General features: G+C 38.3%; 1 protein-coding gene across 1 annotated transcript in view; it reads left to right on the top strand.

Moving 5' to 3' along the window:
* Positions 1–19463: 19463 nt before the first annotated feature.
* Positions 19464–24481, top strand: part of LOC149245513 (potassium transporter 5-like) — an 80618-nt gene continuing 75600 nt past the window's right edge. The window contains exon 1 of the mRNA XM_089438989.1: positions 19464–19612. Coding sequence (XP_089295115.1) covers positions 19464–19612 — 149 coding nt within the window. The remainder of the gene's footprint in view (positions 19613–24481) is intronic.

Consider the following 24481-nt stretch of genomic DNA (forward strand, 5'->3'; position numbering starts at 1 on the left):
TTGGCTAAATAACTCTGAACCTGGATCAGGCCCCCATAACCCAACAAATTGTTCCGTTGTTGGGATCGGAATCTGAATAAATATGTATGATGTCGTATCATTGGAAGCCAACTAAGAAAGAAATTGAAGGTTGGTTGGCCTAAAAAATTCATGAGTTCAGAACACAGGAGAACAGGAACCCGCGACTATCAAAAGAAGAGTGATTAGACTGCTACATATACACAGAGATCCATGAAATCTTCGTCGCATCCTTCCCTACTGAGCTACACGAGTGGATCGTGAAGCTAGTAGATAGCCAAGGAAGGTGGAAACTTGACAATACTATTGTGTGGACCCCAGAGTTAGTGTGAATATTGGAAGCATTAAAGAATAAGATCACATGCGCCAATGATCATTTTCTTGATCAAATTATAGGAGTATTCATTACTGAATTCGCAGTAGACACCTCAGTCAGCTATATTGAGGCAGAAAGACACTTTATCAAAGGACCATGAGGTAAGTACATAAAATCTTTAAATACTTAGATTAAAATGCTATTGTGCAAAAACAGGTTTATGCAGTCACCTTGAGGTTCGTGGCTACGCAAAGTGGAAAAGCTTATAGGAATGAAGGGAATAAGGGACCATAAAATAGCCCCTTGATTTCACCTCTACGAGGGGATAAGGTGTTGGAAATAATATTGGGGGGGGGGGTGAATTAGTATTTTGAAATAAATAATTTTATTTCCCAACTAGATTTATATATGCTACATCAGCTAAGTGAACTAGCGTGTACACACAATTTTACTTAAAGCAACCAGCGTATATGCAGAGAACTTTTGATTTAGACAATTTATAATGTATTGAGCTTTAACCAGTATATCATAGATTTATTAGACAGTGCAGTAAAAGCATAATAAAGCATCACACATAAGAAACACACATTAACGCCAAGATATATGGTGGAAAGCCAATGTGGGTAAAAACCACCTGCTCTTTTCATCTTTGTCTTCTTTTAATAATAAGAAAATCTGTTTACAATTTTTTACTGGTGCAAAATCATACCAGTATGCAGACACTCACCTACAAAAGGTTACAACCTTCTCTCATTCTCCCGCTACTACTAGAAGGGAGCTACAACCCCCTAGCTCTTGTACTAGGCAGTATGTTTACTAGTACGTAGGTGCTAGCCTACAAAAAACTCCACTCATCTACCAGGGACCATGTTTCATGAATATTCAAACTAGATACTCTTGGAACACAACACCACATTTTGAAGGCCATGTTTCATCCAGTTTTCATACTAGACCCATCAACAAAATTGAAACTCAAAAAATCATTACTACATTAAATACATGTGCGTCAACCAATCACTGAAACTCAATCATCACTTTCTGAATCAACTGCAACTGAATCAATCAATCACAGACAACCCATCATCACTGAAGAAAATCACAATCAATCAATCTTATCATTCAGAACATTGTTACCAGAATACAGTCATCAAAACAAAACCCAGAACTATGCAACAACAAACAAAGACTCCTGAAACTTTAAACATCATGCTTCATAAGGTATACGCTACTTCCATGTGTTGAACCAACGTGTATATGCACATTTACCAAAGGGAACCAATGTACAGATCTGCAAATTCCAATTTATGATGTATACACTACTTTGATATGCTGAACCAGCGTGCATAACACTTTTACTAAAGCGAACCTGTGTACAGATATGTAAATGCTAAATTAAAACATCACAACTATTCTAGACTTCAGTCATGCCCAGATCATAACATTTACAGAATAAAACACGTGTCAGTATTCAGATCTAGGCCGTTCAAGATCAAACCACATAATGAGAATACTTTTAAGCCTTTACGATCTCGGTTCATCAACCTTCATCAGCCATATAGGTACCTCCTTAGATCAGATCAAGCAAACCATCAGAAGCTCATTAACCTACATATATGATCCAACACCTCATAAGATATTCAAAATACTTGCACACCTTGGCCTAATGTTCTTATCCTCCTTATATAGTTTTAGGCGTTTCTCAATACCATGGACCAAAACTACTTAGGACCAATACCTTGGACCAATTTTTTTTTTCCAAGATATATGTGCTTTTATTTCAGTGAAAGTGTGTGTGTACGTATATGCTCATTTTTTTCAGTAAACCTGTGTGTATACGTAGCTTGGAAAAAGTGAACCTGTGTATACCTTTCTTTCTCCATTATTTGTAGCCTGATATGTAATTATTTGTTGTTGACATGCTACACTATGATCTTTCAACTGAGTGAGTTGCCATCAAGGACAACACTTGTATCATAATGCCAACAATCTCCCCCTTTGGACTTGATGGCAACACCAATGCCAAGTCACTCTCCCCTTTGACATGAATGGAAAAGGGTGAACCAAGATATTTTCTCCCTTTGACATACATTATGTTGTTCATGCTCCCTCTGAGTACATGTTGAATTCTCTGATTGATCTCCCATTTTGTACATGTTGAGATGCACTGCAACCATCCATGCTCCCCTTGAGCATAAGCAGAGTCTGCAAAAAAATATTTTCTAAAAGAATAACATGACTCTATAACTCAACTATGTGAGGATGAACTTCCTATCACAAATGACTCATACATACATCCATCTCCCAACCAAGTGGGGGTATACCGAATTTGACTCATCCACCCAACCAAGTGGGGATATACCAATTGTTTATACATGACAGAAACAATAAATATTACATCATTTGTCCAAGAGGACTCATTCAAATGTAAGAGAAGACCTATCACACCCTAGACTTTTACATGACTTAAGAAACAAATGGTATAAGCATCTGAAGCCATAACTAGACTCAACAACCATATTGCCAACAATGTTGAGTGTATGTGAAGGCTAATGCTCACCCTAACCCTGTGCTACCTGTTCATTGTTAACAGGTCAATGATCAAGGCATCTTTGTCTACCAGATAAAAATTAATGAAAAAAGCATATCGATAGATATTAATCATCAATATTAGTCAGAGCACCCATATCAGAGCCTACCCCATTCTTTTTCTTGTTTTAAAAACATATATGCTCCTTGACCCATAGAAGGCCACATGTGTACGCAATTATTCTCCATGAAACACGTGTATAATAACCTTTCTGAAAAATTGGATTCAACAATAGGATGGTGCAGCAACTACTCCCAGCTTTTGTCTGAGATATTCAAATGTTTCTCTGGGCTGTGGTTTAGTGAATATATCAACAACCTTTTCTTTGGAGGGAAAATACTCCAATTTGGCCTTGTGTTCAAGCACTTGTTCACGTAGAAAATGGTATTTGATGGGTATGTGCTTGGTCTTGGAGTGCATGATTGGATTCTTTGAAATACTGATGGCACTTGTATTATCACATAGAATGGATATGGGTGGATTACATGTGATCTGAATGTCTTGCAAGGTTTGCATCATCCAAAGTAGTTGTGTGTAGCAAGATGTAGTAGCCACATATTCTGCTTCAGCTATAGATAAAGCAATTGAACTTTGTTTCTTGCTGAACCAAGACACTAACCTGAACCGATATAGAATGCACCACCACGAGTGCTTTTTTTTGTCATCAAGACTTCCTGCCCAATCTATATTTGTATATGCATGAAGAGTAAGATCTGTATCTCTGGGATACCATAAACCAAAGTGCTGAGTTTCTTGAAGATATTTGAAAATTCTTTTGACTGCCTGAAAGTGTGATTCCTTTAGATTTTCTTGGAATCTTCTAACTATTCCTACTACATGCATGATGTTAGGTCAGGTACGTGTTAGATAAAGCAGACTGCCAATCATGGATCTATAAGTTGGTTGATGTACTGCTCATGATTCATCATTTGAGCTGAGACTGCACTGTGTTACCATTGGGGTACATAGACGTTCAGAATATTCCATGCCGTACCTTTTCAAGATCTGTTTGAGATATTTGTTTCGTGAAAGAAAAATACCATATTTATTTTGTTGAACTTGTAGACCAATAAAATAGGTAAGTTCACCAAGCAAAGACATTTCAAATTCTTGCTGCATTACTGAAGCAAAATTCTGACTCTTGGATTCTTCATTGCTACAAAATATGATATCATCAACATAAACAACTATAGTTAGCACTTTATTAGTTTCAATCTTTATGTATAGATTGCTATCTACTGAACCTTTTCTAAAACCTTGTTGGTATAGATATTTGTCAAGGCAGAAATATCAGGCCCTTGGAGCTTGTTTCAAACCATAGAGAGCCTTTTTGAGTCTGCATACAAGTTTTGTATCGTTTTCAAGAATGAATTTGTTTTGTTGTTCAATATAAACTTCTTCTTCTAAATCTACATTAAGGAACACAAATTTTACATCCATTTGGTATACTTTGCATTTCTAAAACCTAGAAAGAGCAAGAAACATCCTTATGGCTTCAAGTCTAGCAACAAGTGCAAAAGTTTCTTGAAAATGTATACCTTCTTGTTGAGCATATACCCTTTACAAACAAGTCTGGCCTTGTTTCTAATGACTTCTCCATTTTCATTCAGCTTGTTTTTGAATATCCATTTAGTTCTTATAGTATTTTTATCATGAGGTCTAGGAACTAATTCCCAAGTATTATTCTTTTCAATTTGCTCAAGTTATTCATTCATGGCCTTGACCCAACATTCATCTTTGCATGCTTCATTTACGTTTTCAGGTTTGGTGGAGGATATTAATGCTAGATAGCTCAAGGTTTCTGTAATAGTTCTTCTTGTCTATACACTTGCCTCTTTTTCCATAAAATTTGAGTTTCTAGATGATTTTTCTGAACATACATGGATGAAGCTTTTTCTTCTACCATTATCTCTTCCTCTGGTGTTTCATTGGTTTCTTCTTCAATATCATTGTGATTTGATGTGGGAAAATAGTCCCCATCTTCTTCATTGTTATGATCTTCTTTTTTTATCTGTTTTGGATTTTTGCATGCTTCATCAACCACAACATCAATACTTTCAACAATTTTCCCAACTATTTTATTATAACATTTATATCCTTTACTTCGAGAAGAGTAACCAAGAAGAATAACTTCATCTACTCTGGGCTCAAACATACCAATTTTTTCATAAGTCCTTTTGATATAACATTTTCTTCCAAAAACATTAAAGTATTTTACAGTAGGAGTCTTACCATACCAAAATAAATGTGGAGTATGAGTGCTATTTACCCGAACATTTTCTTGGTTGAGAATAGTTATGGCGACAAATGCAGCTTCACCCTAGAAGGTTGCAAGAGTTCCTTATTCATCTAGCATAGCTCGAACCATTTTTTGAACAGTTATGTTCATTCTTTCTACTACTCCATTTTGTTGAGGAGTCCTTGCAGTGGAGAATTTCCTTTTTATTCCAAGTTTTTCACAAAAGTCAAAGAATTCATCCGAGGTAAATTCCCCTCCTCGATTAGATTTGAGGCATTTGATTTTTTGATCTCATTCATTTTCAAACAAGGCTTTGAAGGCTTGGAACTTTTCAAATGCTTCATCTTTATGCTTTAGAATACCCATCCAACACATTCTGGAAAAATAATCAATTAACAAAATAAAGTATTCTTCTCCACGAGGTGACTTTTTCCTTGATGGTCCACACAAATCAGTATGGAGAAGTTCAATAGGCTTGCTAGCTGACCCTTATTTTTCAAAGAAGTGAGCTCTAGTTTTCTTACTGATTTGACATGGTTTGCATATTGTATCTTTAGGGATGCTCATATCTGGAAGATCACAAACAACCTTGAATCTGCATGCTTTTCTTATTTGAGAAAATCTTAGATGTCTCAATCTTCTATGCCACAACCAATTTTCATCATTTTTGCTTAGATAGCACTATTGTTGTCCTCCCTTGAGCATGTATAAGTTGTTCAGAGTTCTTGTACCTTTCATCATGGTCTCCCCTATATCAAGCTCACAAACAACACATCTGTTTGATCGAAACACCACTTCATTTCCTTAATCACACATTTGGCTAACACTCAACATGTTATGTTTTAAACCATCTAGATATATAACATTTCTAGCTTTAACCTTTTCTTTCAAGAAAACAGGTCCTTTACCTTTTATGACAGTAGGAGTGTCGTTTCCAAATGAGACATTCTTTTCCTTTTCTAAGGAATTATATGAGTGAATTTTTTCTTTGTCACATGGCATGTGTTTTGAGCATCCATTGTTGATGTACCACTGATTTTCTTGTCCTTCTGCATACAAGGCTATACCACATCTTTCTGTCTGAGATTCTTTCCTTCTCCATATCTTTGGATTTAATGGAGTTTTCTCCTTTTGAGATGTTTGCTGAAATTTGCTCCTGAATTCAGATTCTTCATGACCAAAGTTATTACAGATTGAACATTCAATTTCATTTTCAAGAAGAGAAAAGTTATTATAGGAACTTTTCTTGACCCCTGTTACATTTCATGCTTCTCTAGTCATGATGGTTTTGTAAGAAACACATTAAGCAGCTTTGTGTCCAAAATTATGACATGAAAAACATTAAAGAAGTTCTTGCGACTATTGAATCTATTGACCTGGTGATTGTAGCTTCTATTCATATTTGGAGAAAATTGAGTATGATTTACCTGAGGTTGGTTGTGGATTCTGTTCATCCTTGGAATAAATTGAGTTTGATTTACCTGGTGATCTTCTTTATGCCTTCGCTGATGATTCTCATATTGTTCATTGGTCTTTGATACATCAAGATAGCTTTTAGTGGAGGTTGACGGCTTCTGTGATTGAGATGTTTCTTCAATATATCAAAGACCTATCTTTATCATAGGAGAATGCTGCAATTTGATAATTTCATTTAATGTTTCTGATCCATTAGAAAATCTAAGATTGAGAGATTTTGTTTTCTCAAGATCCTTTCTTAGACCCACAATTTCACATTCTTGTTTTTCATTGTGTTTTTCTTTTCAACAAGTTGGTATGTCAAGGTATCTATAATCATATTATTTTCTTCTAAATAGATTTTGAGTTTAGAGATTTCTTCATCAAGGTCATCCTCTTCTAAAGCATCCCAAAAAATTATCATCGTCATAAGCCATTAGAAGTCGGTAGTCGTTACTATTTTCATCTTCATCACTATTTGATAAACCATCACTATCTTCATAAGTAGAGTAACTCTTTTTATTTACAACTTGTTTTCTATTCCATTTTTCATATTCCTTCCCTTTTTCATATCTATCTTTATGAGGACATTTGGCAGCATAATGACTGACTCTACCACAGGCAAAGAATTTGAAGGGTAGCTTACGTCTAAATCTTCCGGAACCCCATTAAAGCTTCTTGAGAAAGTTTACCTCATCTTCTTCTTTTGAAATATGTCCTGATTCATTGTTTTATTCCTTTCCTTTTGTTGAAGCTTTAAATTTGGCTTCTCTAATATCTGATGCTCCTCCATTTCTCATGTCAAATGCAGTTAAGATTCTGTGAAGTTGTCTCATAGTGATAGTTTGCAGATCCTGTTTTTCTTCTATGGCAGACACTTTTTATTCAAATTTAGCAGACAAGGATCTCAAAACTTTCTCAACTAAGGTAAGTTCCTTTATTTCTTCACCCAAATTCTTCATACAATTAACATCCTCATCTATACATAAGAAGTAACTAGAAATAATTTCATCATTGTGCATCTTAAGAGTTTCATACTGAATTCTGAGAGTTTGAAGTTTAGCACGTTTTACCTAAGAGTCTCCTTCGTAGCTCAAAATGATTTTGTCCCATATTTCTTTGGCTGATTTGAGCTTCATGACTTTGACAAACTTTGATTGTGACAGAGTTCCCAATAAAGTATTGATAGCTTTGGCATTGGTTTCATATTTCTTTTTACCTCCCATATTTGTAGGAATTTTTTTTGGAAATGTATATCCTCCTTCCACAATTTCCAAGACATCCATTCAAAGTGATTGTAGATAGGCTATGGTTCTTATTTTCCAATAAACAAAATTTCTCCCATCAAAGATTGGTGGTCTGATGGATCCCGCTCTTTCTTGATTACTCATAATGATGGACCTCCCTTCAAGCGATCAAGCTTCTTCTGAAGGACCTGTTCTGATACCAATTGTTGGAAATAATACTGAGAAGGGGGTGAATTAGTATTATTAGATCAATAAATTTATTTCCAAACTTGACTTATATATGCTACTTCAGCTAATTAACTAGCATGTACACGTGACTGTACTTAAATCAACTAGTGTATATGCAGAGAAATTTTTATTTAGACAATTTATCATGTATTGAGTTTTAACCAGTATATCAGAGATTTATTAGATAGTGCAGTAACAGTAGAATAAAGCATCACACATAAGCAACACACATGAACACCAAGATATAAGGTGGGAACCCATTGTGGGTAAAAACTAGCTGCTTCTATCTTCTTTGTCTTCTTTTAGTAATAAGAAAATTTGTTTACAATCTTGTACTAGTGCGGACTCATACCAGTACGCAGGCACCCACGTGTATAAGGCTACAAAATTCTCTCATTCTCTAGCTACTACTGGAAGGGAGCTACAACTCCCTAGCTCTTTTACTAGCTAGTATGTTTACTACTACGTAGGTACCAGCCTATAGAAAACTCCACTCTTCTACCAGGGACCACATTTCATGAATTTTTAGACTGGATAATCCTGAAGCACAACACCACAATCTGAAGGCCACGTTTCATCTAATTTTCATACCGGACTCGTCGACAGCATTGAAACTCAGAGAATCATTACTGCATTGAGTACATCTACATCAACCAATCACTGAAACTCAATCATCACTTTCTGAGTCAACCACAATTGAATGAATCAATCACTAAAAACCCATCATCACTGAAGCAAATCACAATCAATCAATCTAATCATTCAAAACACTGTTACTAGAATACATTCATTAGAACAAAACCCAGAACACTGCAACAACAAATAGAGACTCCTAAAACTTTAAACATCATGCTTCATAAGGTATAGGCTACTTCCATGTGTCGAACTACTGTGTATATGTACTTTTGTCGAAGGGAACCAGTGTACAGATATGAAAATTCCAATTTACGATGTATACGCTACTTTGATATGTTGAACCAGTGTGCATACAAACTTTTACTAAATCGAACCTGCGTACAGATCTGTAAATGCTAAATTAAAACATCACAACTATTCCAGACTTTAGTCATACCCAGATCATCACATTTACAAAATAAAACACGCATCAATATTCAGATCTATACTGTTCAAGGTCAAACCACATAATCAGAATAATTTTAAGCCTTTATGATCTCGGTTCATTAACCTTCATTAGCCATATAGGTGCCTCCTTACATCAGATCAAGAAAACCATCAGAAACTAATTAACCTGCATATATGATCCAACACCTCATAAGATATTTAGAATACTTGCACACCTTGGCCTAATGATCTTCTCCTCCTTATATAGTTTTAGGCCTTTCTCAATACCATGGACCAAAACTACTTAGGACCAATACCTTGGACCAAGAAATACCTTAGACCAAATACTTTGTTTTTCCAAGATATACATGCTTTTCTTTTTGTGAAAGTCTGTGTGTACGTATATGCTCCTTTTGTTCAATAAACCTATGTGTATACGTAGCTTGGACAAGGTGAACCTATGTATACCTTTCTTTCTTCATTCTCTGTGGTTTTATATGTAATTCTTTGCTATTGACGTGTTGCACTATGATCTTTCGTCTGAGTGAGTTGCCATCAAGGGCAACACCTATATCATAATTCCAACACGAGGAAGATCTTGCAAAGGTCTCTCCATGAATTGCAATCCATCTAATAAGGCAAATAATTACGTGAATACCACCTCCGCCCACACCACCACTAGCTTCACTGCAATCAACTCCATCTTCACGTGTACCACCTCCACCACCACCACGATTCAATATGGCAAGCACAGTGAAGTTGCCTGTGTTCAAAGGATTGGGAAATGAGGATCCAGACCAATTCTAGTTCATAGTAAGGGTTGTATGGGAAGCACAAGGACTTACAGGTGACAATATAAAGAAAGAAACATTCGTTAGCACCCTACAGGGTCGCGCGCTAACTTGGTATATTAAGCACTCCAATGATAATCCAAATGCGGGAACCACGAATATCCAAATGATGCTAAATAAAGAATTTAGGATGTCGAAGTCTGAAGCATAGTCGATCATTGGAATCAAAGAGATCACGATTATACCAGGTGAAACTACTTGGGAGCTGGATGAGAAGCTGAAATGTACGATTCACAAAGCTAATATGAATCTGACGGATGGACAACATCGCGAGTGGTTTGTAACTTCGCTAATGCCACATTTAAGGAGTGCGTTATTGCAGTAGAAGATAAAGAAATAGGAAGAGGCCTTAGAGATCGCTATGAGGCTACATGAGACCCCGATATAGGATCCTAACTTAGGAGTTCAACAGATCCATGCGCAGTTGAAGAATTTATCCCTTGAGATGAAGAGTCTGAAAAAGGATAGGACAGCCTGACTAGAATTGCACGAATAAGTATGGTGCGTAAAATGCAAGGTTCAAGGTCATGACAAGGACCACTACCCTATTTTCGCAAATTACCTTGTAGGAGGAGGGTTGATTCCTTTAAGGACAGAAGCGCAAGTAGGACCTACCACAGTGCTTTCTTTATGGTGCGCGATTTGTCAAATAGTTGGAAAACATGCCACGGGAAACTGCCACTTATTACATAAGTATATGCAAAGTTCACAACAATTATTCTGCAACATTTGTAAGTCAGTGGGACATGATGAGTGCACTTATAGAAGCTATGAGTTGATGATGGATAGAACTCCCACCTATATAGTTCAGGCCGAAACGTGGCCCCCTGACTAGAATGCAGGAATGGTGCGGACAAGATTTTAGGGGCATGGACGAGGCAGAGGTAGAGGAGGACCTGGAAGGGGTCGCAGATAGTTGATATGCTACAATTGCAGAGGGCCAAGACATTATGCCCATGATTACATGAATCCAACATGCCTATTGTGTTTGTATTGCACCTTTTTTGATCACAAGACAGAATAATGTCCTATGCTGATAGTGAGGATATGCGAGAAAGGAGCTGTTATGAAACTAGCTCAAGAAAAGATAGAAAAGATAAATCCACGCCTTAGAATTCAGCCTCTTCGAGGGGGCAACCTCCTTTACATTACATAAATGAACAATTCTTAGATGATTCAAATGACAAAACCTCCTTTTTATATATAGGAGTCTAAGGAGCCACAATATAATCCAGCCGACCTAACAATAATAATATAAAGCCACAAAAATAACAATAGAGGGATTCTATGGGGCACAGAAATAACAATATGGGGGTAATAGGGGCACAACAATATAAATAAAGGGTATAACTACAATAGTAATGGGGTAATCACTAGTATTATAGGGACCCAACATGACCCTCTCCTTCAAAAAAGTGTTGTCCTCAATGCTTGCGTAGTTCTGGATACTTCTGCATAAAGTTCTCATCCTCCCATGTGGAATCTTCAGCAGATAAGTTCTTCCACTTGATAAGATACTCTGAAATTGATCGATTTCATAGTTGTCGAGTTCTTGTTTCTGTGACTGCTTCTGGTTCCAATATAATTTTTCCTTCCTTGTCAAGTTCTGGAAATATTGTTTGAACTGGGAGCTTGTCGCCTATAACCTTCTTTAAACATGAAACATGGAAAATTGGGTGCAATCAAGAAGTTGCAAGAAGCTCCAATTTGTATGCCATAGTACCAATCTTTTGCAACACCTTGTACGGACCATAATACTTTGGTGATAATTTATTATCCTTCTTATCTTGCTTTAGGGACATTTGCTTATATGGTTGTAGCTGAAGGAATACCCAATCACCTACATCAAAACTTCTTCCACTGCGATGTTGATCCCCCTATTGTTTCATTCTATTTTGTGCCAACACAAGGTTATCCTTTAAGAGTTGGAGGAATTGTTGTTGATGATCGATGTGATGTTCCACTGCCTGAACCTTAGAATTTTCTCTTAAATATGATGTGATGGATGGTGGTTGATACCCATAAAGTGCCATAAATGGGGTCATTTTTGTTTTTGTATGGAAGGAAGTGTTATACCACCATTCAGCTAGAGGCAACCATTTGACCCATTGTTTCTGTTTATCAGATACAAAGCAACGAAGATATCCTTCCAAACATTTGTTTACTATCTCAGTTTGCCCATCAGATTGAGGATGATAAGATGAGCTATGAGCTAACTGAGTACCAAGACAAGAAAATAATTATGTCCAAAAATTTCCAGTGAAAATGGGATCTCTGTCACTTACAATAATCTTTGGGTTTCCATGTAGCTTTTGAATAGTTTCCATAAATGCAGTAGAAACTGTACTGGCTTTAAATGGATGTGATAATGCACAAAAGTGTGCATACTTGGTAAGTCTGTCAACTACCACCATGATGACACTCTTTCCCTCAGACTTGGGTAAACCTGTGATAAAATCCATTGAAACCTCCTCCCAATGTTGGCTTGGAATGGATAAAGGTTGTAATAGACCCTGTGTCTTAATTGTTTCAACTTTATTTTGTTGGCAAACCAAACATTCTGCCACAAAATTTTGAATATCTGATTTAAGGCCATCCCAAAAAATTCCTTCTTAACCTTGTGGTAAGTTTTTAAAAATCCTGAGTGCCCTCCTAAGGGAGAAGTGTGCAATTCCATAAGAATCTTTTGTTTTAGCTGGGAATTCTTACAGAGGTATAAGCGATCTTTGTACCATAACGAATCATTTTGCCAGCTAAATGTATCAGACGTACTGGAATCTTGTTGTAGCTTTCGAATAAGTGCCCACACTTCTTCTTCATTCTTCCATTCCTCCCTTGCTTCGTTTATCCAATCTGGTTGGATAATAGAAATGGCGCACAACAATGCTTCCACATCCTCATCCTTTCTTGAGAGTGCATCTGCCACCACATTTTGCTTCCCTTTTTTGTAGATGATTTCAAAGTCATAACCAACATCTTTGTGACCCACTTTTGTTGCTCTTCAGAGGATAATCTTTGTTCTAAAAAGTATTTAAGGCTATCATGATCCGTTTTTACCTTGAAGTGTCCTCCCATTAGGTAGGGTCACCATTTCTTAAGTGCATGGAGTATTGCCAACATTTCCTTCTCATAAATAGCTTTGCTTAAAAACTTTCCCTTGATTGGACGACTTTCAAAAGCAATGGGTCTTTCATCTTGCATTAGAACAACACCAATTCCATTTCTTGAAGCATCACATTCCACAATAAAGGTTTTTGTGAAGTCCGGTGTAGCTAAGACCAGTGCTTGGCACATTGTCCCTTTAAGATGTTCAAAGGCCTTTGTTGCTTCCGGAGTCCATGAAAATGCATCTTTCTTCAATAATGTTGTTAGAGGTGCTGCTATTCTCCCATAATTCTTAACAAACTTGCGATAATACCCTGTCAACCCAAGAAATCCTCGCAGATGCTTTATGGATGTGGGGATTTTCCATTCCTTAATGGCTTTAATTTTGCTAGGGTCTACCTTAACTCCTTCATGAGATACAATATGACCCAAATATTCCACCTCCTGGACTCCAAAGAAACATTTGGATCTTTTTGCATATAATTGTTTCTCCTCCAATAGTTGTAGCACCCTGTCAACATGTTCAACATGATCCTTCCAAGACTTGTTGTAGATTAGTATATCATCAAAAAATACTAACACAAATTTTCTAAGGAATGGTTTGAAAATTGAATTCATCAAACCTTGAAATGTTGAAGGTGCATTGGTAAGGCCAAAAGGCATGACCAAAAATTCATAATGACCCTCATGAGTTCTAAATGTCATTTTTGGAATGTCTTCAATCTTCATTTTGATTTGATGATATCCGGAATGAAGATCCAACTTGGTGAAGTAAATTGATCCATGCAATTCATCCAGTAATTCATCAATGACAGGAATGGGGAACTTATCTTTAATAGTGAGCTTGTTGAGCTCCCTATAATCTGGACACATGCGCCATGATCCATCCTTCTTGTGCACCAATACTACTGGAGCAGAGAAAGAACTTTGACTCGGTTGAATTATACCAGCCTCTAGCATTTCTGCAACCATACGTTCAATTTCACTTTTTTGGACATAGGGATATCTATACGGCCTGATGTTTGGAGGAACACTTCCTGGAATCAGATGAATAGCATGATCATGATCACGCATAGGTGGGAGACCTTTGGGAGTCTCAAATACCTTGGAATGATTGTCCAGGACTTTTTGGAGATCTGGAGAAATAGATGATTCCGATGTGGAAACATCTAGCGAACATAATTGTGCAATTACACCTCTTTGCTCCTTTTTTAGAAGCTTTGTCATACCATTAGAGCTGATTATCTTTCCTGGTTTCCCTGCAATACCCCTTAATTCAACTTCCTTTCCTTCCGTAGAAAATTTGATGAAAAGTTCTTGAAAATTAAAAGCTATTGTACCCAAGGATTGTAGCCATTGGACTCCTAGTACAACATCAGCACCTCCCATTGGAATGGAAAGCATTGGGCTAGTCAATACATATTCTCCCATGGATAGCTTGATATTATGGCACTTTCCAGAGCAATTTATTGTTCCTCCATTTGCAATCATCACTTGACACTCTGGTGCTGGATATAGGAAGCAATTCAATTCTTTTGCTACCCTACAATGAATAAAATTGTGGGTGCTTCCTGAATCAATCAACACTATTACCTTTTTCTTCTTGATTTTTCCTTCTATCTTGATGGTTTGAGGAGTGGTAATTCCCGCCAATGCATTACAAGATATGGTTGGATTTATTTGTTCTTCATCTAGGCTTTGTTCCTGGAGTATATCCTCTTCTTTTGACCTTTCTTGCTCCTTTTCTTCTTCCTCTTCACAATCTATGTAGAATAATTTCTTCTCAGCACACTTATGACCTTTAGTGTATTTGCTATCACAACTGTAACAAAGCCCTTTTGCTCTTTTTTCTTCCAATTTTTTTGGTGTCAACCTTATAGGTTGTGGAAGACTAGGGGCAACAACATTTCCGTCTTTATAGTTGTGAGTGGTATGCTTCTTGGTTGCCATAATTTTGCTTTCCATTTTTCTTGCTAACCTGAATGCCTTCTCTAATGAATCAGGTTCCCAAAGGTGAAAATCATGTTGGATATTATCCTTTAAATACCCTATGAACACATCAATCCTATGCTCCTTTGGAATATCTTTTACCCTTATGTTCAATTTTTGGAACTCCTCAATGTGCTCCATTATTGAACCCTTTTGTTTGAGACTTATCAATTGGCTAAAAAAAGTGTTGCTTTTTGTATCCTCAAAATGTGCTATCAATTCTTCCGTAAAAATTTCCCAAGTGATAAATTGTTTACGAGAACAAAGCCATTGATACCATACAAACTGATTTGGTTCCAAATATACAGTTGCCATACGTACCTTTTGTGTGTTTTGCACATTATTGAGATCGAAGAACTGCTCCATCTGTAATATCCATGTGGCAGGATCCTTGCCATCAAACTTCCTCATATCGATTTTTGGAATATGGTGGGTCTTCGATCAAACATTAGAGTCTATGGAATCATGATTAACAATTCTTTGGTTCACATCATGAGTTTCCTTTACAACCTTTTCACCCTTAGTATGTATTTCTTGTAGAAAATTTGTCAAATCTGTCTTCAAATCTGCCATGTCTGTCTTCAAATCTGTCTTCAAATCATCCATCTTAGCTTCCATGCCCTTTATCTTAGATTCCACGCCATTTATCTTAGATTCCACGCCATTTATCTTAGCTTCTGTTAGCTTTTGTGAGCGTGACATTTGTTGCACTTGTTCTTGTAATTTTGATATATCGTGTAGCATTTCTTCCTCTTCTTCATGAGTCATGCTAGAGATTTCAGGTTCCTTACTAGGTGTTTTCATTTTCTTTCCTTAGGGCATCATTTACCGATAATAATGCTTTACTATGCCCTTTGAATTCCTTCAAACCAAGCTTATGCAAAAATAAAAAAAACTACACACCTTTTTTTCACTTTGTAGAAGCCTGATATTGAATCTGATGTATCTCTGTAATTTTGGATCATCCAGTTTTGAAATTGCAACCTGTGGTATCATTCTGCGTCCTATTCCCAATGCCACAAGTCTGACCCAATTTGGTTTCTCCAAGGGAGAGTTAAACGAAATCTCCCACAGTGACTTGATTATAGACTAGTTCAGTAGAGTGAAATTGTACGACGTGCCATGAGTCACTTTTTCAACCTATGGATCTGAAAAATTCCTGCAAGAAACTACAGTCTGTCCTCTTTCTATACCTTCTTACGAAATTTCAATTCGATCCCCAGAGCGAAAGTTATGACGATTTTCCCCAGGTCACCTGTTTGGATTGTAATTCAAGAGTCTGCAAAAAGACCAACTTCCTCTGATCATATCTCCGCAAATATAGCGCGAAAAGCTTTGAAATTCGGGTCCAAGGTTTAGCGTGATTTCTTCTCAAATGGGTTTTTTTTGCGACTTCTGAAACATCACAGAAAAAAGTTATAGGGAAAATTCCATGATGACCTGTTTGGAGCAGCGAAACCCTAGAATCCAAAGCTTTGATACCAAATGTTATGAAACTAGCTCAAGAAAAGATAGAAAAGATAAATCCACACCTTAGAATTCAGCCTCTTCGACGAGGCAACCTCCTTTACATTACATAAATGAGAAATTCTTGGATGATTCAAATGACAAAACCTCCTTTCTATATATAGGAGTCTAAGGAGCCACAATATAATCTAGCCGACCTAACAAAAATAATATAAAGCCACAAAAATAACAATAGAGGGATTCTATGGGGCACAGAAATAAAAATATGGGGGTAATAGGGGCACAACAATATAAATAAGGGGTATAACTACAATAGTAATGGGGTAATCACTAGTATTATAGGGACCCAAAATGAGCGCTACCACCTCCCTCGACTCAGAACCTGAAAATGATGAGGCCTGAGCCATGTGAGAAAGATCCGAATGTGAATATTGTGCTTCGAAGTGGAATCGTGATAGTAGATAACAAAGGAAAACAACCAAAATATAGTACATCGGTTCAAAAATCTTTGGTGAAAGAAGTGGAGTTTTATTTGGAGCACACTGGGGAAACCTTCATGGAAGCTAACAAGAGCTTCGCTGATGCCTCCACTTCAGGAAGTAAAGATAGACCGGAGGCAGGGATGGACCCATGTATGCTCACAGTGTTCTTGGAAACATTGATGAAGTCATTACGCGATAGTAAGGCTGTAAAAGGATTACAGGAACTCATTAACAGATGTGATGGGATTGCACCAGGAGAACCACACATAGTCCAGAAGATTGTAAAGCATATGACAAGGACGAGAAGAGAAATGAGGCTAACCACATAGATTGGAGAATATGAGATGGATCAAGTCATCCTAGATTTAGGATCAGATGTGAGTGTTCTTCCAAAATAGACATGGGAGCAAATGGGGAGACCTATGCTGCAGTGGTCTCCAATTCAGCTAGGAATGGCAAACTAATAGAAAATAATACCCATGGGATGATTTTAGGGAATAAATATGGATATAGAGGGAGTTAGCACACTGGAAGACTTTGAAGTGATAGAGAATGTTGATGATAGAAATCCCTACCTCGTGCTCCTAGGAATTGATTGGGCCACTGAAATGAACAGGGTGAATGATATGAAGAAGAGCAATGTGATTTTTGAGAAGAAGTCACTATGCCTAATTATACCCCTGGACCTTCCTAAAGGATCGTGCTATACAGATTCGATGCACGACTATGAAAGTGATGATGATTTGGATTGAATCTACAAGATAACAATGCGATAGCAAGACTGGGTGAATCCAACCGTGGATGGGTGAATTTCCTGGGAGCACAAGAGCTCGTGTACTTTGCATTACGATGAGGAGATTGAGCGATGGAAAAATCTGTTACACAAAGTAACTACACTAAATTGTAATACGATGACAAAGTCACTGTGTTTCCTATCAACAGAAGTAAGAGATATGCCTACTTATGATGGTTTAAGTGACGTAGTTACCTTCTTGGATAAATTTGAAGGGGAGGTGCCAGAAAAGCAACACTTCGAGGCCTTGTACTGGGTACTGTGTGCTACACCCACGAGATTGAGGGGTATGCACAAAGGGAGCTTTAACGACTAGCGCGAATGTAGGAGAATGATGCACAAATGATTTGGGAAGCCTAGGGTGCGACTGATAGACAAGTACAATAGACAGGATGATCCACGCGCATGTCTATCCTGGTGGGCACAGGCATATCAAAAACAACCTACACAGATACACATGTACTCTGCGCTGAAATGCATGGTCAGTAAGCATGTGTTGGGGGTACAAATGTGCAAATATCTCTTAATGTTGGAAAGAAATTATGTAATAAGAACAATCGTGCAAGAGGTTCTATGTGCAGAAGCATTCAACAAGGTATGCAATCCATAGCAAAGTGATTGGGACCTACATGTACCTGTAGTATTATGGACTTATTGGACAACATGCAAGAAACTAATGGGACAAACACCTTTTAGGCTTGTCTATGGAGTGGAAGACGTAATGCCTATGGAACATATCATGCCTAGTCTGCACATAGTAGCACTCACGGGTATGACGGATCATGGAGCCCTCAAGGGAAGGCTTGCGCAATTGGAGGAGCTCCAAGAAGAACAATTTTTGGTTGGATTTCATCGGCAGGTACAAAAGTAGCGAGAAAAGGCTCGGCATGATCGACATATTAAGTTTTGCATCTTTAAGGTGAATGATTTGGTGCTTTTGTATGATAGTAAGTTTGATAGATTCTCGGGGAAGCTCAGAATGCATTGGCTGGGGTCGTATGTAATTAAGGAGATCACAGATGGTGGTGAGGTGTAGTTGCTAAAGTTAAATGGAGAACCTTTCCCTGGAAGAGTAAATGGTAGTCATTTGAAGCCATACACAGGTGGCCTGCCCATCTAACTAGCTGACGGATGCATAGAATTAGTGCTCCAGGCAGCTGAAAGGAGGCACAGGACTATAAACTACTCTTCCCGGGAGCTGCGTGATGTTAGGACTGCACGCAGTAGCGAAGTGTCATAGGGTCCACAATAGTGCAAGGGTAGTTGCACTGCTGTGTAGGTCAGCTGGAAAGTGATCATTATAGTCATTATTCATGATGTGATGCTTGGTTTGAGACAAAATGAAGTGGGTAATAGGTATTTAAGGCGAACTTTATGGGCTAGATTCTTGAAAATTTGTGGCCAATCGAGCATTAATGGACCAAATGTGGGGGGAACAATTGAATTCAAATTCAAAAGGTGTGATAAATTACAAAGGGCTGTCCAGCAAACAACACTTGGCAATTTGGGAACTAAATTGCCGCGTGCCCAAACATTCATGAACCCCGACTTTTTTGATCTTCTGAAGGTGAATTCCTTGCTTGAGCAATAACCCGATACATTGAGAGAATTGTGGAATCGCACTATGGCAGCACCTAAGGAAGCCATGGATATGAGAGTAATGATTAGTGAGGAAGATGCACAGGCCATTACGGAAGTGGAAGCCCCAGAAAGTGCCGGGATATTCGCAAAAATCCCTATATCACTGCACACATCGAGACCTAAGAAAGACAAGTAGGCCATGGTACCGGTGCGCTTATCACTTAGGAATCCATTAAGGACTAAGCTTACCATGGAAGAAAAGGGGAAGGCTATCAATTTGGAGACTAATGAGGAGCAAGAATTTGAAGAAATCCTGGTAGAGGAGGAGGATGTAAAAATGGAGGTTAAAACGCAGGGTGTAGACCCTCTGACTAGGTTGCCCGCATATGTTCCTCCGGGGAAGGGTTAAGAAAAGTTGCCTAAAGATATAGATGAGAGCAAGAGCTCTCTATAGACACCGCCACTCCCTAATGACATTATTTTTGGAGTGCACTTGGGGCAAGTGATCGTACTGAAATTTGAAGACTGGGATCTCGCGGAACACGAGAAGTTTGTACATTTGGCAACCACACAACTAATGTGCTAGAAGAAAGATGTGCCAACTAGAATCATTGAGTTGGAGCCACGTAAATGGTTGAGAGGTGTAGAGAAGGCAGTATTGTTAATTCTGCTCTAGGTGATGCATTACCATCGCACCCTAGTGACTATTTTTGTCATCGAGCAACTATTTTGCTTAGTGCATGATGGGTGCTTGTGGCTGGGGGAGCCCATCCCCATCATAGACCATTTGATTCATAGAATTACTCGGCTACCTTGCAAAGGGGAGGACCCAACAAACATCTTCAAGGGAAAGAGTGATGACTTGGCCATTGTGGAGGCCATGAAGAAGAAGTTTAAACTACAGATGAAGAAGAGAGGGTACACCATTTCCAACATCAACAACCATGCATTCAAATTCTCGACGCAAATATTGGCAGGAAAGATTATGAGGAAATGCTGCACAAATGAGGTGCCCATGCTAGTGGCTGCAGTAGTGACGCGATGCATAGAAGGGATCCAGTTCAACTATGCAAACTACTTTTGCACAGAGTTCATTGAGAACTGCCATGAGGCACAGGAGCAGGGAAAAATATTTCACTACGCGTGGCTTTTGTTATCCATAGTACTAGTAGCATGGGAATTTCCCAAAGATAGCAAGTTCACAATGATCACGTAGGACCTTTCAGAGGCAGAAAATTATGCTTTGTTGTGGGTAACCAGGGATGCACAAAGGATAAGGGAACAAAAAATATTCTTGGTGTTCATGGAGATGAACATCAGAATGAGGAATAATCGCAAGCCACGATTATCATCCTGTGTCTACAATAGTCTGGAGAGCTTCACAGAGTTCAAGGCAGATTTTCACCACGTCTACATCAGGGCACAAAATCACCCTTTGAAGACATGGAACGAACTACCCTATCTAGTGATAGATGATGTCATCCTCACAGTCCTTAGGTCACGGCCGCTAGAGTGGCATGCCCGAGCCAGCTCCGCAGTGGAAGTAGAGAAGTCTGCTGCCCAGAAAAAAAAGGAAGAGGTGAAACTATAGATGGCGTAGTTGGCTGAAAAGTGTAGAAATGAAGTAGCAACATCTAAGGTCCAGGTGGAGTGCGATGCTGTGAATTTGGCAGAAGAGTAGTAGAAGAAGAGCTTGAAGGACAGAATTTGCTTGAGCCTGAATCAGAGACCGATACAGAGCAAGGTGGGACAGACCCACACATAGCATCCACTCAGCTGAAATGTCCATAACCAAGGGAATAGGTAGGGTTGCGAAAGAAGTCGAAGGCTTCAAAGACTTTGTTTGACCTGATCACCCTCACTAAGGGGTATCTACATGACATTGGTGACATGGTGAGGGACGTCACCACGAAGGCCCTCCAACAATTCGAGGAGGAACACCATATGGTGTTAGGGGCTCTCCCGGCACAGATACAAGAGTTGCAGGTGCGCACTCCATAGGTTGGCACTGTGTCAACCAGCCACACAGTGACCACATCCACGACTGAGGAAATGTTGTTTGCCTGCATAACCAACACCATAGTGCTACCACATGGAGCACTCGTTACATGAAATGAGGCCTCCAATAGGCCTATTTTCAGCGGGTTGAAGGGAATCAGGTTAAACATGGCTACACTCCCTTGGGAGATGCTCTATGTTTTGTAGGATGGAATCGCTATAGAACTATGAGCCAAGGAGGGTGGCGCACTCCAGGTAATCAGCAAGCTGCGCATCAACATTGAATAGTTGAGCCTGCAATGTGATGAGGTAGTGGCATAGAACAAATAGATAGTGAAGGTGGTGGAGGAAGCCTACCAAATGGTCTCGAAATTGGCCATTCAAGTAGAAGAACCAGTGGAGACATGCACCCGGAAATTAGCAGTAGGGGTGTTCGAGGCAAAGGAAGAAAAGGGTTTAGCTGGAGCTAAAGCTTGAGATAGTCAAACTGCAATTGAAGGCGCAGCCTTCAACTCCACTGGAGTTTAACTAACAACGTGCCATCGCGATTACAATAGTAATAGAAGAGGTTAACAATGGAGTGACAAACTACACAAAGATGTTTGAGCAGTCATTCGAGGTTCTCACCGCCCTACAGGAGGACCCAAACATACAATTCCTAGAGATAGAAGTGCATGAGCTGCAGTAGAGATATGACAAAGTAAAAGGGACTGTGCAGATGGTTTCCCTTACATAGAGGCTCATGAGGATGCAACAGGCTAAAGTGATCAAGGAGCAGGTGGATGCTGCTCGGCATAAGGAAGAAGTTTTTAAGGCACACCTATAGTCGTGGATTAATGAGGCGTATGTCATTATAGCCTCCATTGAAGCAAAGCTCATGCAACTACAAGCAACACAGGAAAAGTTTCAAGGTAGAAATTCAACTACAATGGTCTCTGAACAATGCGTAGAGGAGGTATAGTAGGAAACCGCTTAGTGCATTGTTGATCTTGTGGCGATCCAAGCAGAATTGGGAGGTCTTTGTGCAAATATCTCCCCACTGACAGAGTGACTTGAGGGTGAGTCAGGATGTTTGTATTGGGGGCCCATTGGGCACAAGATACCCTAAGGGAAGTTTTGGGGCTTAGAGCCCATATTTTGGTCAAAAATTGTAATTCTGATGTAAAGATTCTACATTTTGTGTGCACGAAGCACGTAGCTTGTAAAAGAGTCATAGCGTTGTCCACCCTTAATTTTGTTATTGTAAAGTCAGCTGTAGAGATCTACCCATGGTCTATGGACCATGGGATTGTATAAATAGAGCAAGCCTCTAAGTAGTTAAGAAAGAGAATCTAATCACGAAGAAGATGAAGAATTGAATCATATCTATGGAGTAAAGTCTAGTTTTGGGTCGTAAAGTAGGAGAAGGCTCTGCAGCTGAGTGTGCGGACCCCTACAGTTGATTCTGTAGGGTGAGTCAAATCTGTAACAGTTGGAGGCACTAATAAAGAGAATATGCATATCATTTCTATGCATTTATTTCCTGTTTTATGCATCTGTTACATTGGATATACATTGCACTTTTAATGCTTATATGATGTGTGAATCTGTATAAATGTGTTGATTAAGTAAACACAAGATAGAATATCTGTTTACATGAAGTTAAATAAGGTTTGTTTATAAGATAAGTAAGATATGTGGTGTAGTTTGGGGAAATAGCACAGGTCGCTACCATACCAACACGAAAGCATTCTGGTCATTGGTTAGGGCTGTGCGAAAGACGATTATAATAGATCGTGAAGGTATCAAAGGTTAGAATAGTACATAGAGAAACTTTCATAAAGGTAGGCAAAGTTGGACTAAATCGACACCACAGATATCTCAAGGGTGTGAAAACTTGGTTTCAGCATCCCCCCATACTGCTTCAGGTGAGACTTCATTCTGTGCTCCATGGGTTGATACCGAAAGGGCCAGTAGTGTAGGGATTTGTTTGGACAAATAACTCTAAACCTGGGTCAAGCCCCTATAAGCCAACAAGAGGACCATTTTTGATCCATTAAATGTTTAGGTAATAGTTTATTTACCTCTCCTATATACCATATGCAGTTATGAAGGATTCAATGAAAGGCTAACATCTTGTGAAGGTTATGAAAGGGTTCAAATACCTATTGAAGAGAGAGGTCCCATTTATGTGATTATCTTACATAAATATTATTGGATGTTTTAAAGAATTCACTTGTTTTTTCTCCTCTACCAAATCCTTTGGACTATAGTAGAAACATATTACTCTACCTTATGTAATTTGAATAAACCATTGGGATGGTATTGACTCAATAAGATGATTTGCACTAGGATCACATGTTGTACTAGCTAAGAAAAATTCTCATTGGATTTGAGTTAAGGATTTACTATGTTGAATAAATAGCTTTTAGAAGTGAAAAGTGGCTCTACTATCCAATGATTATGGCATTACATACTTATTTAGAAAATAATTGTGATTGTGAATATAAATCCTTTCAATTTTTTCTTAACCAAATGAGTCATTAGAGGTAATTTATAGAAACTTTTAGTGATTTTGGAAGAGTTTGATTTGGAATTCACGTATGAAAAGTCAAAAAAATATTTAATTTTTACTGATCTAATGTTGGAGTTACCTAAATATGGTGAGAACCATGTGAAACTGACTCCTTCCAAGATGGACATTTATTCCTCATTTCCTTATGCAACCATTGGTACTGAGACATTATCGTATATCTTTGAACCCAAATGTTTTTGTATAAATTCTCTCGTGATGGTAATATTGTCTTCACCATCACATAAAAAAATGACCCATCATTTATAACACTTCTTATTATCGAATCGATCAAATTTTTCATTGTCAATTACTTTATCAAGATGCTAACAAAGTCATGAATGATCTCCCTAGTGGAACCTATGGCTTTTAGCAATGCATGTTGTCCAATGAAAATGAAGTTACATACTTCATTAGAAAACCACTTTGATTGTTGATACAATTATTTTAGATTTTTTCTTAATGATATGATTCATTGGTGTTAATTGTAAGAAATGGGTAGTGATTATGGA

The sequence above is a fragment of the Pinus tabuliformis genome, chromosome 7, assembly GCF_031772625.1.
Source record: "Pinus tabuliformis cultivar Carrire ecotype Pingquan chromosome 7, CPIR1, whole genome shotgun sequence".
Taxonomy (NCBI): Eukaryota; Viridiplantae; Streptophyta; class Pinopsida; order Pinales; family Pinaceae; genus Pinus; species Pinus tabuliformis.